This window comes from Oncorhynchus tshawytscha, linkage group LG12, assembly GCF_018296145.1.
Source record: "Oncorhynchus tshawytscha isolate Ot180627B linkage group LG12, Otsh_v2.0, whole genome shotgun sequence".
Classification (NCBI taxonomy): Eukaryota; Metazoa; Chordata; class Actinopteri; order Salmoniformes; family Salmonidae; genus Oncorhynchus; species Oncorhynchus tshawytscha.
Window position 1 is genome coordinate 19,215,111 of NC_056440.1, and position 15,605 is coordinate 19,230,715.

The 15,605-nt window shown below is 41.0% G+C and overlaps 1 protein-coding gene across 1 annotated transcript in view; it reads left to right on the forward strand.

Annotated features, from left to right (window-relative positions):
* Window positions 1-9,219, forward strand: part of LOC112266092 (netrin receptor UNC5D-like) — an 84,477-nt gene extending 75,258 nt beyond the window's left edge. The window contains exons 13-17 of the mRNA XM_042331158.1: window positions 1,609-1,836; window positions 3,363-3,512; window positions 5,133-5,297; window positions 5,657-5,835; window positions 6,587-9,219. Of these exons, the coding sequence (XP_042187092.1) occupies window positions 1,609-1,836; window positions 3,363-3,512; window positions 5,133-5,297; window positions 5,657-5,835; window positions 6,587-6,866 (1,002 nt within the window). The 3' untranslated portion in view covers window positions 6,867-9,219. The remainder of the gene's footprint in view (window positions 1-1,608; window positions 1,837-3,362; window positions 3,513-5,132; window positions 5,298-5,656; window positions 5,836-6,586) is intronic.
* Window positions 9,220-15,605: the final 6,386 nt, after the last annotated feature.

A 15,605-nucleotide genomic window follows, 5' to 3' on the forward strand; every position in this document is an offset into this window, starting at 1 on the left:
CTTTGATGCTTCTTCTCTGAAGGAGGGTGAATGGGAGCTGAATGAGTCAGTGGTCTGGCAGAGTGGCATGAGCTGGTCACGCTCATTCACGTGAGAGTTAGCTTGCGTTCCATTGCATTTCTGAAGACAAAGGAATTCTCCGGTTGGACCTGCCCCTGCGTCATGAGTTTGGATTTGTGAACTGAATGCGCTAACAAAAGGGCGTATTTGGACATAAATGATGGACTTTATCGAACAAATCAAACATTTATTGTGGAACTGGGATTCCTGGGAGTGCATTCTGATGAAGATCATCAAAGGTAAGTGAATATTTATAACGCTATTTCTGACTTCTGTTGACTCCAACATGGCGGATATCTGTATGGCTTGATTTGTTGTCTGAGCGCTGTACTCCGATTATTGCATGGTTTGCTTTTTCCGTAGAGTTCTTTTGAAATCTGACACAGTGGTTGCATTAAGGAGAAGTATATCTCTAATTCTGTGCATAACACTTGTATCTTATATTTAAGTTAATGATGACTATTTCTGTAAATTAATGTGGCTCTCTGCAAAATCACTGGATGTTTTGGAAGCAAAACATTACTGAACGTTTACGCGTCAATGTAAACTGAGATTTTTGGATATAAATATGCACATTATCGAACAAAACATACATGTATTGTGTAACATGAAGTCCTATGAGTGTCATCTGATGAAGATCATTAAAGGTTTGTGATTAATTTGATCTCTTTCTGCTTTTTGTGACTCCTCTCTTTGGCTGAAAAATGGCTGTGTGTATTTTTGTGACTAGGCTCTGATCTAACATAATCATATGTTGTGCTTTTGCTGTAAAGCCTTTTTACAATCGGACATGATGGGTAGATTAACAAGAAGTTTATCTTTAATTTGGTGTATTGCGCTTGTGAATGTATGAAAGTTACATATTTAAAAATATATATATATTAATTTTGCGCGCTGCCTTTTCAGCGGAATGTTGTCGAGGGGTTCCGCTAGCCATAATCACAATAAGGCACCTCGAGGGTTTGTGGCATATGGCCAATATACCACGGCTAAGGGCTGTGTCCAGGCACTCGGCGATGCGTCACGCCTAAGAACAGCCCTTAGCTGTGGTATATTGGCCATATACCACACACCCTCGTGCCTTATTGCTTAATTATAGGCTGGCCAGGAGAAAAATATTGAATCTATTAATTGTCATTTAAAATAAGTGTTTCTCACCTAGGCCTACTGCTGTCATGTTCATAAATAAAGCATGTGTTTATTGTTCATATTGACTGATTGGTGTTCTGAGATATGTTACCATCTCCTAGCTGATTATCACATACTTCAGAGACTGCTTATAAGTAGATATTGTTCCCATTTGAAAAGCACTTTATATAGCACATGATATTAATTTCCGTTATGTAACTTAGAACCAAACATTGAATTGGTCTCATGATGACACAACACGATAAAAGATGCAGAACAAATACACATACAATACACACACAGCCCACAGAGCATAATTATAGTATTTATTCTCAGTATAATCAAATGTGATGATGATAAATTAAATTGTCTTATCATCCTCTTTTGCTAAGCGACCTGTTCTGTGTTCTGCGTTTCCAGGAAGTGATGTCAGTGGAGGATGAGTCAACATCTTGTTACTGCCTGATGGACTCCAGTAGCTGCCACCTGCTGCTGGACCAGCCGGGCTCCTATGCCCTTGTTGGTGAACCGCTCACCCAGGCAGCTGTGAAGAGGCTGAAGCTAGCAGTGTTTGGCAGCATGGGGCCCAACCCCATGGACTACAGCCTCCGAGTCTACTGTGTGGACGACACGCCACACGCCTTTCAGGTGCTATCATTGTTTCGAGTGTTTGTGGGGGGTTGGTTATTTTCATTGATTGCCGTTGGCTCTCCTGTGCAATCATATGAAGCTCAGTATTGATTACAGTGATTTTGCTCAGGCAGTATTGGATAGAGGACCACAAACATTGATATTTACGCATTAGCCTTCCGATCATTCGGTCATATTGTACTGTATGTGACTCTGAGTAAATTCAAATTCAATAAAGCATGCAAATGTGTGTATCGATATCTTCTCATCTAGCGTCAGGGAATTAAACTTCCTCACGTCCCCTGAGACATAGAACAGAACAGGCCTCAGGAGTGACTCTGCTTGTGTTCCTGTGATTTAGCAGAAGTCACTGGCAGCTGGGTTTAAAATGCTTTTTGGATTTGGTTTATGAATCCATCCCCTGCGCAGCCTGCCGAGCAGATGCCAGCCCTCTCTGTCCCCTGGGTCTCTGTCGACTACAATCACTCTCCTTCATGTTGTTCAAACTCTGGCTATAGACGGACACAGTCAATCACTGGTCATATCCTTGACCTAGATTAATAGGATGCTCCTGATAATAATATTAAGGATCTCATTTCAGTGAGAGATTTTCTTCTGAATGTAGCTGTTACTCTGGCTTCAGCAGCCATATGATGTTAGGATTGGGCTGGCAAACAACCATCTAGTCTGCATAGGGAATACAGAATCTGTAGATTACAGAGTTACAGAATACAATTTGTCCAAGCAATGATGATCTTAAAGACGGGGGATGGGGAAATGTTGCTGCATTGAATGGGGTGTCGTTTCTCAAGGTCACAGACAATGGCCATGATGTGCCCTTAAGTGATTGGATGGATACTGAGTATGATTTTTTTAATAGGAAGCTCTGTGATCTACTGGACAACCATAGAATTGAGTTCAATGATGTCCAGGATGTAACTGTGTTTAAAGACAAAGGTAGATGGAGGGTAATTCATACAGCAGGTTCCCTGTTGTCATTGTATTTGTATTATTTGAGAAATTTTTAAGCATGTTTTATGATCACATTGCCAATGTTGGATTGTTTTTAACACCTACCATGAAGAAACAATATGCACGCACACACACTTTTTTTGTGATTGAAATGTCTGAAAATCAGCCACGAAAACTGAGAGCAATGATGTCAGATTAATAACTTCAGCCTCAAATCAAAGAGCTCTTTCATCATTCCAAATTCAATTTTGTGGATGGCTGTTAGCCGATACATGCTCAAACAATGGATTAAATTGAAACTACAAACTTGTATGGCTCCACATTTGATATAACTGCTAATGAGAATTGTATTTTTGTAATATTTTTTAATGTAATTTAAGGACACTCTTGACTTGAGGATAATGCTCATGTTTTGACAATGTTTGCGATAGTCGATTTGTGGATCCACCAGAGCAAGAATCAATCACTAACCAGTTGGTTGGCAGTGAACTGGGATGTAAACTGTGGTGATAACTGTCCCATTGATCTGTCTCTGTCTCTCTCTGTCTGTCTCTCTATCCATCTGTCCCCAGGGAGTGGTGGCCACAGAGACCTGTAGAGGAGGACAGCTCCTGGAGGAACCCAAGATTCTGCCTTTCAGAGGGAACACCTTCAGCCTCCAGGTCTCCATCCAGGATGTCCCACAGTTTCTATGGAACATTAAACCCTTTACCACGTGTCAGGTAACTGAGACTGTAACTACATACAGATTGAGCGCTGAATGATTTCAGATACATTACTGGAAATCTGAGCATGGAAAGATACATGTGTTATTTGTTGCCAGATTGTTGACAATTTCGATACAACCAGACTTACTGGGGATTGTTTACCTTTATTGGTATATGTGTGTGAACAATGGACAGCAATGTAGGTCAGTACTTCCTCTGTAAATATGTTTTCTAATATTGCCTTCAGACAAACAAAGAGGTATAATCGGTTCACACTCAAAAATGTTGCATAAAGCTTAATTATTCAATGTAATTAGTCAATGTAAATTATTCAAAGCTTAATTATTCAATGCTGCTCATCGGTAGTTCTTTACAAATGCTGTTTTGAATTCAAGAACATTTTACTGACTCACTGAAGAAGGCTGTAAAGGTGAAACTTCTGTGTACGCTATCCCTGATGCAGTACATTTTTTTAAACATTGAATAAGGAAGTAAGCTTTATGCAAAAAAAAATTGAGCACGAACCCATTACACCTCTTCGTTTGTCTGAATTTGTGGATTTACGCACCAGCCAAGCTTCTGGGAGAGCGCAATGGTTCTCTTTTGATTAGCTAATATTGCCTTCTTACTACCGCTCACTTTAAAATGGTTGTGCTTGTTTTTACAATAGGCTTTATAATTGCCCCAAAAACAACTGTGAGTGGGGCGAGGAAGTAGGATGGCGTGCCTCAGACAGACACCTCCTCTTGGCTTATTTATGAGGCTCTTTGGAGGGAGACTACCTCTATGAACCTCCCCCTTTCATAGAGCAGGTGGAGAGTAATGGCTCTCGCCTGCACCATACAGTACATCACGACAGCTTTTACTGCTAAAAATTACCTGGCCTCTCCACGTACATCATTCCCCTAGTGCACCATTAACTGCTGCATCCATCCCACACCGTGGAGGATCTGATGATCAAAGCCAAGGGGTTAAGTCCTCTTTAGGCAAAAAGACTGTTTACAATTGTTTTACTGTACAGTTAGCCAGGGTCCCTATCACCATATGTGAGTCCCATATAGCACACTGTTCCCTATATAGTGCATTACTTTTGACCAGAGCTCTATGGGAAGTGCACTATATCAGGGATAGGGTGCCATTTGGGATGCATTTCATTACTGTGAATAGTTTACAGGTCACTTTATTATGCAGAGATGGAAGAAGGGAGCATGCGTGAGGTCAAGGTCGTTTCCCTGCCGATGTGCCCACGGCAGAAATTAATTATGCATCAAAGGCAATCATTTTCCCGTTCGTCGATCCCTCGCTCCCGGATATCGTGTGTAATACTTAGCTCGCGATCGGACTTCCATTATCAGAATTAAGTGGGATTTGTCCCTCCCCCTCTCCCTAGAGTACAAATGCATATTTCCATACACAATGCTATCGTTGCATAACGCTGCGCGACTTCAAACCCCTCAAACATCCTCTTACCCCACTACTTTGTCTGCGTATGCATATGAGACCTTCCCATGTGATGGATAGAATAGGAGCTGAGTCATCTTCTGGAGAGGAATAATACTATAGAAGCCCAGATATCTCATCCTGTTTTGCCTCTGTCTTCCTCCTCTCTCACTCCGTCTCTCTCTCGACATGCAGGAATTTTCCTTTTCCCAAGTGTGGTGCAGCAACCAGCAGCCCCTGCACTGTGCCTTCTCTCTGGAGAGATACAGCCCCACCACCACCCAGTTCTCCTGCAAGATTAGCGTGAAGCAGGTCAAAGGTCACGAGCAGATTCTGCAGGTCTATACATCTGTGGCAGAGGTGAGCCTGGCTCTCTGTGTGTGGAGGACATTTTTCTCCTACAATCCATACATACAATCTTTATTAAACCTCAGTGAAGTCAGTGTCCTCTGCTGGCTGAACAGTCTGTCCTCAGGGTCTGCAGTGGTTGTCTTTCAAATGGCACTCTGTTCCCTATAGTGCTCTGGTCAAATCTAGTGCACTATATAGGGAACAGGGTGCCATTTGTGATGCATCCTGTGTTTCTTTATAAAACAGAGGGAAGATAGAATATATCAATGTGAGCTGACTATTCTTGGTCCTGTATATCCCAACAGCCCTTTTGCTAAATACAAATGTAATTCAATTATATTTGACAACTGTCTGTTTTGCCTTTGTAGAGCAAGAAGGAGTCAGTCCTGTTTTTTATGCAGACAGACTGCACCGTCACCTCACAGACGGGACCCAAGGCCTTCAAAATCCCCCTTTCCATCCACCAGAGGATCTGTGCCACCTTTGACACTGCCAACACTAAGGGAAAGGACTGGCAGATCTTAGCCCAGAAACTCCATCTAGATAGGTGTGTGTCCAAGGCTGTGATCACAAATAGCACCATATTCTCTATGTAGTGCACTACTTTTCACCATGGCCCTATGGCACTAAATAGGGAATAGAAGTGTGCCATTTGAGAATCAGCCCAGCTGTCCGTCATGTCTCACGGGGTGTTTCAATGATTGCTTGAACAAACAGCAGAAGGTATTTGAGACTTTAGTGGTTCCAAATGAGCCTGATCAGCTGTCCTCATTTTATATCTTATCATGTTAAGCTCATTTTAATTGAGTCTGATGGCACATCAATGACTGCATTCACAGAGGGTGATATGCTTTTCGCAGGGAGGGGTAAACCCTTGTTTTGTAGTGAAATAGTGCCCTCCACTGGATCTAATGGATATCTGTAATAGACACATTGCAAGCTGTTAGCGCAAACCACCCATAAGCCTACAGAGTACATTTGTCATATGCCTACGTATTCAGCTCTAACTAACTCGAAATTCACTTCTTCCACACAAATGTTACCTTACAGTTGACTTAGATATTTCAAGATATCCCTGATCACGTCCAGTATGTCTAGTCTTAGAGAAACATTTTCCAGCACAATGTCAGTCCCTCCCTGCTGATATTAGGAACCAGCACTGTGGTGAAACACATAATTCTATCTCATAGGAGACAAAGATCTATAAACAACAGTTTTTTATAAACAAAAGTGTTGTTCACTTTGCTAAGTGCGCTGTTTCCACTTTGTCCACTAATGCGTTTCTCTCCTTCCCCCAGGAACCTGTTGTATTTTGCTAAGCAACAGAGCCCCTCTGCCGTCATACTGAGCCTGTGGGAGGCACGACACCAAGACACTGGTGACCTTGACTCTCTGGCAAGTGCACTGGAGGAAATTGGCAAGATCCAGTCCAAAAGCACTGTAGCAAAGAGCCATGAGGAACCTGAATCAGACTCGGTACATCATTTTGGAACAGGAAGCCCAGACAACCCAGTGTGTGGAATGGGTGAACTCACCAATCATGAGACGGCTAACTCAGTCCCTGAGTATACTAGCTGACTTGTCTCCTCCTACATAGATCCCAACAAGCCCAGTGTAATGCATATCCCTATATGCACATAACGACTGACAGCTGACTCGGTCGTGGATTAAAAGGTCCATAGGATGTCAGTGTGCGAATGGAGTTTGTTGTTCACAGAGCAAAAAACATGACAGGCAAAAATTACCACTGAGAAAAAAAAGAAATCTGTCATTGCTGTGTGTACTGTAACTTTATCCATCCCTTTCTGATGATGTACTGTACATCTGTTTTTGTCTTTCGCCATTCTATTCCCTCCCTTTTCCTCCTAGTTAATGCTATTCTTAAGTCAGGCTGACCATTTGAGTTTGTTTTCTTATTCTGTTGTTCAGGATATAGGGGACCCTCTACACTGTTAGGACCCACCAATGCTCTTCAAAAAGTGAAAATGCTTGTCACCGTCCCCAGGGTTTGATACTGCCCTCATGTGCATCTGCATTTACAGTGAGTGCGTCCCAAATCTAGTATACCCATCTAGTGCATTACGTTTGACCAGAGCCGTATAGAACCTAGTGAAAAGTAGTGCACTAAATGGAGAATAGGGTTCTTCCATTTGGGAAGTATCCCATATCACACCTATACCATAAGACAGCTGTATGGTATTCATTTCTATTTGAATACTTGGTCATCAATTCGAAATAATGTCTCAAATGGGAGAAACCCCTCTGAAACAGGTATAAACAGTACAGAGTTTAATAAAAAGCATTTTATTGTAATGTTCAGATATTTTTGTTCTGTATCAGCGTAACATTGTAAAAGAGATCCTGGCGGTACAGTGGTGGGTTGTGAGGACAATGTACTGTTAACATGATTCAGGCTGGATCCTTTATCTTTAAAGGAAAACCCCTGACAATGATGGAAATGTCTTTGTCAGGCCACAGTACTGCAGTGTGTGTTTGTGTGCATGCATGCGTGTGACAGTTGTGGTTTGGCCACCCTGGAGGAGAAAGAGAAAGCTGGAGGAGCTGTATGATGTCATTTCCTGGCACTATGCCATGTGTATCTCTGCATCTTATCACCCACTTTCAACCATTATTAACAACTGTCAAAGAGCTGCTGATCTACCTAACACACACAAGGCCCCCAACAGAGGCATAGCACTTCACAACTACACAGGACATGAATGTGGATTAGGGTTTGGGTCAATTCCAATTTAATTTGAAAAAGACCATTAAATTCTTGAATTCACTCATGAAGTGGAGAATTTACATTGAATTAAATTTGAATTTAAAAAAATCTTAAAGTTACAGAATTGAATTTGAATTAGACTGATTTGGAATTGTAACAATTTAATTGAATTGAATTGGAATTCAACATTTTTACATTTCCCAGTTAATGAAATTAATGCACATAGTATAAAAATGGACTGTAGGATTTGTTTTTAATTATTTCAATCTGTATTCCTATATTGCCAGTATAGTTAGGCTGTCGGAACATTGGTGATCAGCCTGAATGAATTTAATTTGAATTTGTGGAAATGTTGTGGATAGTATTGAATTAGGAATATAATTATTGGAATTGACCTAACATTGGAATTCAGAGAAAATTTCTCAATTCAAAGACTGACATGGAATTTGAATTCAATTAAATGGAATTGACAGGAAAAGAGAATTGAATGACAATTTAATTTGAAGAATTGACCCCAACCCTGATGTGGATAGAATGTGTAATAGTATGGGAAGCCTTTCTGGTACAATAAGCAGGCCTGTTTAACATATTGTTGTACTGTATAAGTAAGGAGGGACCATAGGGCTCTATAGTAAATATGGTGCCATTTGGGACATATCTTAAATGCCATAGGAATACAGTGGCATTACTGGTTTGAATAATAGGCACTGTATTGAACACGTTTCAAATAGATGTCCAACTAAAAAAATCACACTACAAAATATAACAGGATGGTGTTTCTGTACTTTATTGTATTCCATGTACTCTATAATTCACAGGATGGATTTGTTTATTCCATGTAAATCAAAGGATGGTATTGTTTATTCCATGTAAATCAAAGGATGGTATTGTTTATTCCATGTAAATCAAAGGATGGTATTGTTTATTCCGTGTAAATCAAAGGATTTTGTTGTTTATTCCATGTAAATCAAAGGATGGTATTGTTTATTCCATGTAAATCAAAGGATGGTATTGTTTATTCCATGTAAATCAAAGGATGGTATTGTTTATTCCATGTAAATCAAAGGATGGTATTGTTTATTCCATGTAAATCAAAGGATGGTATTGTTTATTCCGTGTAAATCAAAGGATGTTGTTGTTTATTCCATGTAAATCAAAGGATGGTATTGTTTATTCCATGTAAATCAAAGGATGGTATTGTTTATTCCATGTAAATCAAAGGATGGTATTGTTTATTCCATGTAAATCAAAGGATGGTATTGTTTATTCCATGTAAATCAAAGGATGGTATTGTTTATTCCATGTAAATCAAAGGATGGTATTGTTTATTCCATGTAAATCAAAGGATGGTATTGTTTATTCCGTGTAAATCAAAGGATGTTGTTGTTTATTCCATGTAAATCAAAGGATGGTATTGTTTATTCCATGTAAATCAAAGGATGGTATTGTTTATTCCATGTAAATCAAAGGATGGTATTGTTTATTCCATGTAAATCAAAGGATGTTATTGTTTATTCCGTGTAAATCAAAGGATGGTGTTGTTTATTCCATGTAATTCTTATGATGCATATTTCTGTTTTTATGTGATCAATATGATTTAGCATCTACAGGCTTGGATCATGCCTGTTTCTAGTTACCCATGCTTTCATTTGTATTACAATGAGCATAATAACAAGGATTTTAAATTATCTAAATACTTTTAGAAAATGGAGCTCAGAGGTGTCTCAGTACAGTTAAATTTTCCAAAACGCTCAACTTGTTCAATGTACACCTGTTGCAGTCTCCTCTGAACTACCTAAAACGCTGTTAGCTCATAGTTTGTTATATGCAATTTCATATACAAGAGGATGCATCCAAAATGGAACCCTATTCCCTTTATAGTGCACTACTACAGGGCTCTGGTCAAAAGTAGTCCACTATAGAGGGAAAACGGTGGCTGAAGTTTTGAGCTGTGTCTACTGTGCCCTTAATGATTATTACTGTATGTTGCTCTCAACAGCAACGATCAGACGAGCTGAATTTCACACTCTACCCACTGAGCACACATCAATTCATTGTCAATTCCACTTTGGTTCAATGTAATTTCATTGAAATGACGTGGAAACAACGCTTATTCAACCAGTGTGTGCACAGTGGGTACATGAAACCTACATTGCTTTTTGGTTTCTACATAACACATTTGCTATGCTCTCCTAATCAATTGAGCGTTAATCGTTATACAATCCAGCTGGATATAGAATAGATTAGTGAGTGGGTGAGCTTTACGTTTTGAAAATTATTGTTTTTCTTAATTGTTAGCAATTTAATTTCAATTCCCTGTACTAATGTGAGCAAGAGTGGTGGAAAAACAGAAACAGGTGTGCTGTTGTAGTGCTAAACAGTGGCTAATGTTGCATTAAGAGCATTTGTCTGTGGAATACAATACATCATAACAACCAAACATAGCATTTTAACTATTTTATTTAATGTTGCCTATTGCATACATGCCTAGTCATATCTAAGGTATTAAATGTTGAAGTTAAGTTTTTAAATGTTAAGTGGGCCACTGGGTTTTGAACCATACATACATACTCTGTATTATTATTGCTTTGTGTTGTCACAGGCTGAAGACTATTGTTGTCACAGGCTGAAGACTATTGTTGTCACAGGCTGAAGACTATTGTTGTCACAGGCTGAAGTGTATTTGTTGTCACAGGCTGAAGGCGATTGTGTTGTCACAGGCTGAAGGCGATTGTGTTGTCACAGGCTGAAGGCGATTGTGTTGTCACAGGCTGAAGGCGATTGTGTTGTCACAGGCTGAAGGCGATTGTGTTGTCACAGGCTGAGGGCGATGGTGTTGTCACAGGCTGAAGGCGATTGTGGTGTCACAGGCTGAGGGCGATTGTGGTGTCACAGGCTGAAGGCGATTGTGCAATTGTGGTGTCACAGGCTGACGATGACGATTGTTGTGTCACAGGCTGAAGAGTTTACTGTTGGACCCCTGATTTAATGTCCCCTGAGTTGGTAACTATTCCCTTTATAGCCCACTGGGCCAAAACTGGTTGAATCCAAAAATGAATCAATGTGGAAGTCTGAATGGATTTGAAAAAAGTAATCAATGTAAGGGAATTTAGTATTTTTCACCTAACTTTTAACCTAAATCCAATGACATGGTAATTTATTTTTTTCGTTGAATTCAGGTTAACTCAACCAAATGTAAATTAAAACTAGACTTTGAACGGACGTCTGTGCCCAGTGGGAGTGCACCATATTTGACCAAGGCCTATAGGCCTCTGGTCAAAACTAGTGCACTATAAAGGGAATAGGGTATCATTTGGGACGCATGCTATAGCTCCACACTGACTTCATCAGGATGGATGTTGCTATGCTCCATCTCACATCACGCATGGCCTTTGGCTTCATATCACTATTCTTGTGCCTTGTTTAACTACTGTAAATGGTGAATGTTGTAAAGTACAGATGGGGCTGAAAAAAAAAGAAACAAAGCAAAACCATACCAACATACATTTAAAAAAGTATTAGTTGAAAAAGTATTTAAGATTATATAATTCAATAGGCTGCAGAGCTTTTCTAGTGCTAAACATACTGCCTATGTTTGGTATTGCCAGGGCAGCTTGGTGGTATATTGTATCTATATAATTATGGACATTTTGGATGTTTTCTGTACAGTAGAATTTGCAAATGTATATGCAGCCTTTTGGAAATAAATGTACAGCTAAAGTCTCAACTTGAGTATGAGTGAGTTACTGTGCACCTTTGACAAAATATATACTTCATACACTGTCATATGATCTACTAGGTCTACTTCACTGTTGTGCTGGTTGACTGCATATTTCTGAGCTCAATGGTTTCTCATGCTTTTGATTTCTCCCCACTTGTACAATATGGCTTAGATGTCTTCTTCCACTAGTCTCTTCATGAATCTACAGTAGCTTGGCCCCAGTTATCCTCTGGATGTACTAAACCTTAAGAATACAATGGCTGCTCATAGCCTTTAAATATCTTAAAGCCAGCACAGAAAAAGTGTCCATGCCACACACTCTTTGCATGCCATTCAATCCTGGGTATACAGGAAGTTAGTGTGCCAAACAGGAGAGTTTACTGCAGAGAACAGTTCTAATGAGAATCATGGGAATAGTTTCTAAGTCTTGCCCTGAGGAAGGTGAGGTCTCAAACTGAATGTCCCAAAGTTCAAGACCATTTCAACATACACTTTAGGTATGTTCCTCTTATGTACATAATGTGTCATTTCTGGAGTCAAGTGTTTGCTTGCTACAGAGACAGACTAGGCCCAGCACACTCCAAACCGAGGAAACCAAGCAGTCACCTTCAATACAAAGTTCACACTTATCTTCAAATGGGCAGCTCAGGGACCCTTGCCACTCCCTTGAGTCTGCACCCTTATCAAGAAGCACAGAATGCTATAGCAAACAAAGCAGAGTGTCATGAGCAGTCCACACGTCTTTTGATTCTGAGATCTACAGTGCATTCGGAAAGTATTCAGATGCCTTGAATTTTTCCACATTTCTAAAAATGTTAATCAACACACGCCTCCGGAGTGGCGCAGTGGTCTAGGACATGGCATCATGGTGCTTGAGGTGTCACTACAGACCCGGGTTTGATCTCGGGCTGTGTCACAGCTGGCCGTGACCTTGACGCTGCGAACAATTGGCCCAGCACTGTCTGGGTTAGGGGAGGGTTTGGCCGGCTGGGATTTCCTTGTCCCATCGCGACGGGCCGGGCACCTGCGAGCTGACTTCGGTCGCCAGCTGGACAGTGTTTCCTCTGACACATTGGTGCAACTGTCTTCTGGGTTAAGCGAGCAGTGTGTCAAAAAGCAGTGCAGTTCGGCAGGAAGCATGGCTCTTGATCTTCGCCTCTCCCGAGTCTTTAGGGGAGTTGTAGCGATGGGAAAAGACTCACAACCAATTGAATATAACAAATAGGGGTAAAAGTACCAAAACAAATGTAATAAAGTATAGCTATACACAATACCCCATAATGACAAAGCGAAAGCAGGTTTTTAGACATTTTTGCTCATTTATTTAAAAACATTTTTAATTTTAAATGTATTTACATAAGTATTCAGACCCTTTGCTATGAGACTAAAAATTTTAACTCAGGTGCATCCTGTTTCCATTGATCATCTTTGAGATGTTTCTACAACTTGATTGGAGTTCACCTGTGGTAAATTCAATTGATTGGAGATGAGTTGGAAAGGCACACACCTGTCTATATAAGGACCCACAGTGCGTGTCAGAGCAAAAACCAAGCCATGACGTTGAAGGAATTTTTCGAAGAGTGCCAAGACAGGATTGTGTTGAGACACAGATCTGGGGAAGGGTACCAAAAATGTTTCTGCAGCATTGAAGGTCCCCAAGAACACAGTGGCTGCCATCATTCTTAAATGGATGAAGTTTGGAACCACCAAGACTCTTCCTAGAGCTGGCCGCCCGCTCCCAACTGAGCAATCGGAGAAGGGCCTTGGTAAGGGAGGTGACCAAGAACCCGATGGTCACTGACAGAGATCCAGCGTTCCTCTGTTGAGATGGGAGAAACTTCTAGAAGGACAACCATCTCTGCAGCGCTCCACCAATCAGGCTTTAAAAAAAATGTTTACCTTTATTTAACTAGGCAAGTCAGTTAAGAACAAATTCTTACTTTCAATGATGGCCTAGGAACAGTGGGTTAACTGCCTTGTTCAGGGGAAGAACAACAGATTCTACCTTGTCAGCTTGGGGACTCGATCTTGCAACCTTTCGGTTACTAGTCCAACACTCCAACCACGAGGCTACCTGCCGCTTTTATGGTACAGTGGTCAGACGGAACCCACTTCTCAGTAAAAGGCACATGACAGTCCGAATGGAGTTTGCCAGAAGGCACCTAAAAGTCTCTCAGGCCATGAGAAATAAGATTCACTGGTTTGATGAAACCAAGATTGAACTCATTGGCCTGAGTGCCAAGCGTCACGTCTGGAGGAAACCTGGCACCATCCCTACGGTGAAGCATGGTGGTGGCAGCATCATACTTTTTCTGCTGATTTTCAGAGGCAGGGACTGGGATACTAGTCAGGATCGAGGGAAAGATGAACGGAGCAAAGTACAGAGAGATCCTTGATGAAAATCTGCTCCAGAGCGCTCAGGACCTGAGACTGGGGTGAAGGATCACCTTCCAACAGGACAATGACCCTAAGCACACAGCCAAGACAACGCAGGAGTGGCTTCGGGAGAAGTCTCGGAATGTCCTTGAGTGTTCCGGACTTGAGCACATCGAACATCTCTGGAGAGACCTAAAAATAGCTGTGAAGCGATGCTCCACATACAACCCGACAGAGCTTGAGAGGATCTGCAGAGAAGAATGGGAGAAACTCCCCAATTACAGGTGTGCCAAGCTTGTAGCGTTATACCTAAGAAGACTCAAGGCTGTAATCGCTGCCAAGGTGCTTCAGCAAAATACTGAGTAAAGAGTGTGAACACGTATGTACAGTTGAAGTAGGAAGTTGAAGTGCACTTAAAACTCATTTTTCAACCACTCCACAAGTTTCTTGTTAACAAACTATAGTTTTGGCAAGTCGGTTAGGACATCTACTTTGTGCATGACACAAGTAATTTTTCCAACAATTGCTTACAGACAGATTATTTGATTTATAATTCACGGTATCACAAATCCAGCGAGTCATGAGTTTACATACACTAAGTTGACTGTGCCTTTAAACAGCTTGGAAAATTCCAGAAAATTATGTCATGGCTTTAGAAGCTTCTGATAGGCTAATTGACATATTTTGAGTCAATTGGAGGTGTACCTGTGGATGTATTTCAAGGCCTACCTTCAAACTCAGTGCCTCTTTGCTTGACATCATGGGTAAATCAAAAGAAATCAGCTAAGACCTCAGAAAAACAATTTGTAGACCTCCACAAGTCTGGTTCATCCTTGGGAGCATTTTCCAAACACCTGAAGGTAACACGTTCATCTGTACAAACAATAGTACGCAAGTATAAACACCATGGGACCACGCAGCCATCATACCCCTCAAGAAGGAGGCGTGTTGTGTCTCCTAGAGATGAACGTACTTTGGTGCGAAAAGTACAAATCAATCCCAGAACCGCAAAGGACCTTGTGAACATGCTGGAGGAAACAGGTACAAAATATCTATATCCACAGTAAAACAAGTCCTATATCAACATAACATGAAAGGCCGCTCAGCAAGGAAGAAGCCACTGCTCCAAAACCGCCATAAAAAAGCCAGACTACGGTTTGCAACTGCACATGGGGACAAAGATCATACTTTTTGGAGAAATGTCCTCTGGTCTGATGAAACAAAAGTAGAACTGTTTGGCCATATGACCATTGTTAGGTTTGGAGGAGAAAGGGGGAGGCTTGCAAGCCAAAGAACACCATCCCAACCTTGAAGCACGGGGGTGGCAGCATCATGTTGTGGGGGTGCTTTGCTGCAGGAGGGACTGGTGCACTTCACAAAGTAGATGGCATCATGAGGAAAGAAAATGATGTGGATATATTGAGAAAACATCTCAAGACATCAGTCAGGAAGTTAAATCTTGGTCGCAAATGGGTCTTCCAAATGGACAATGACC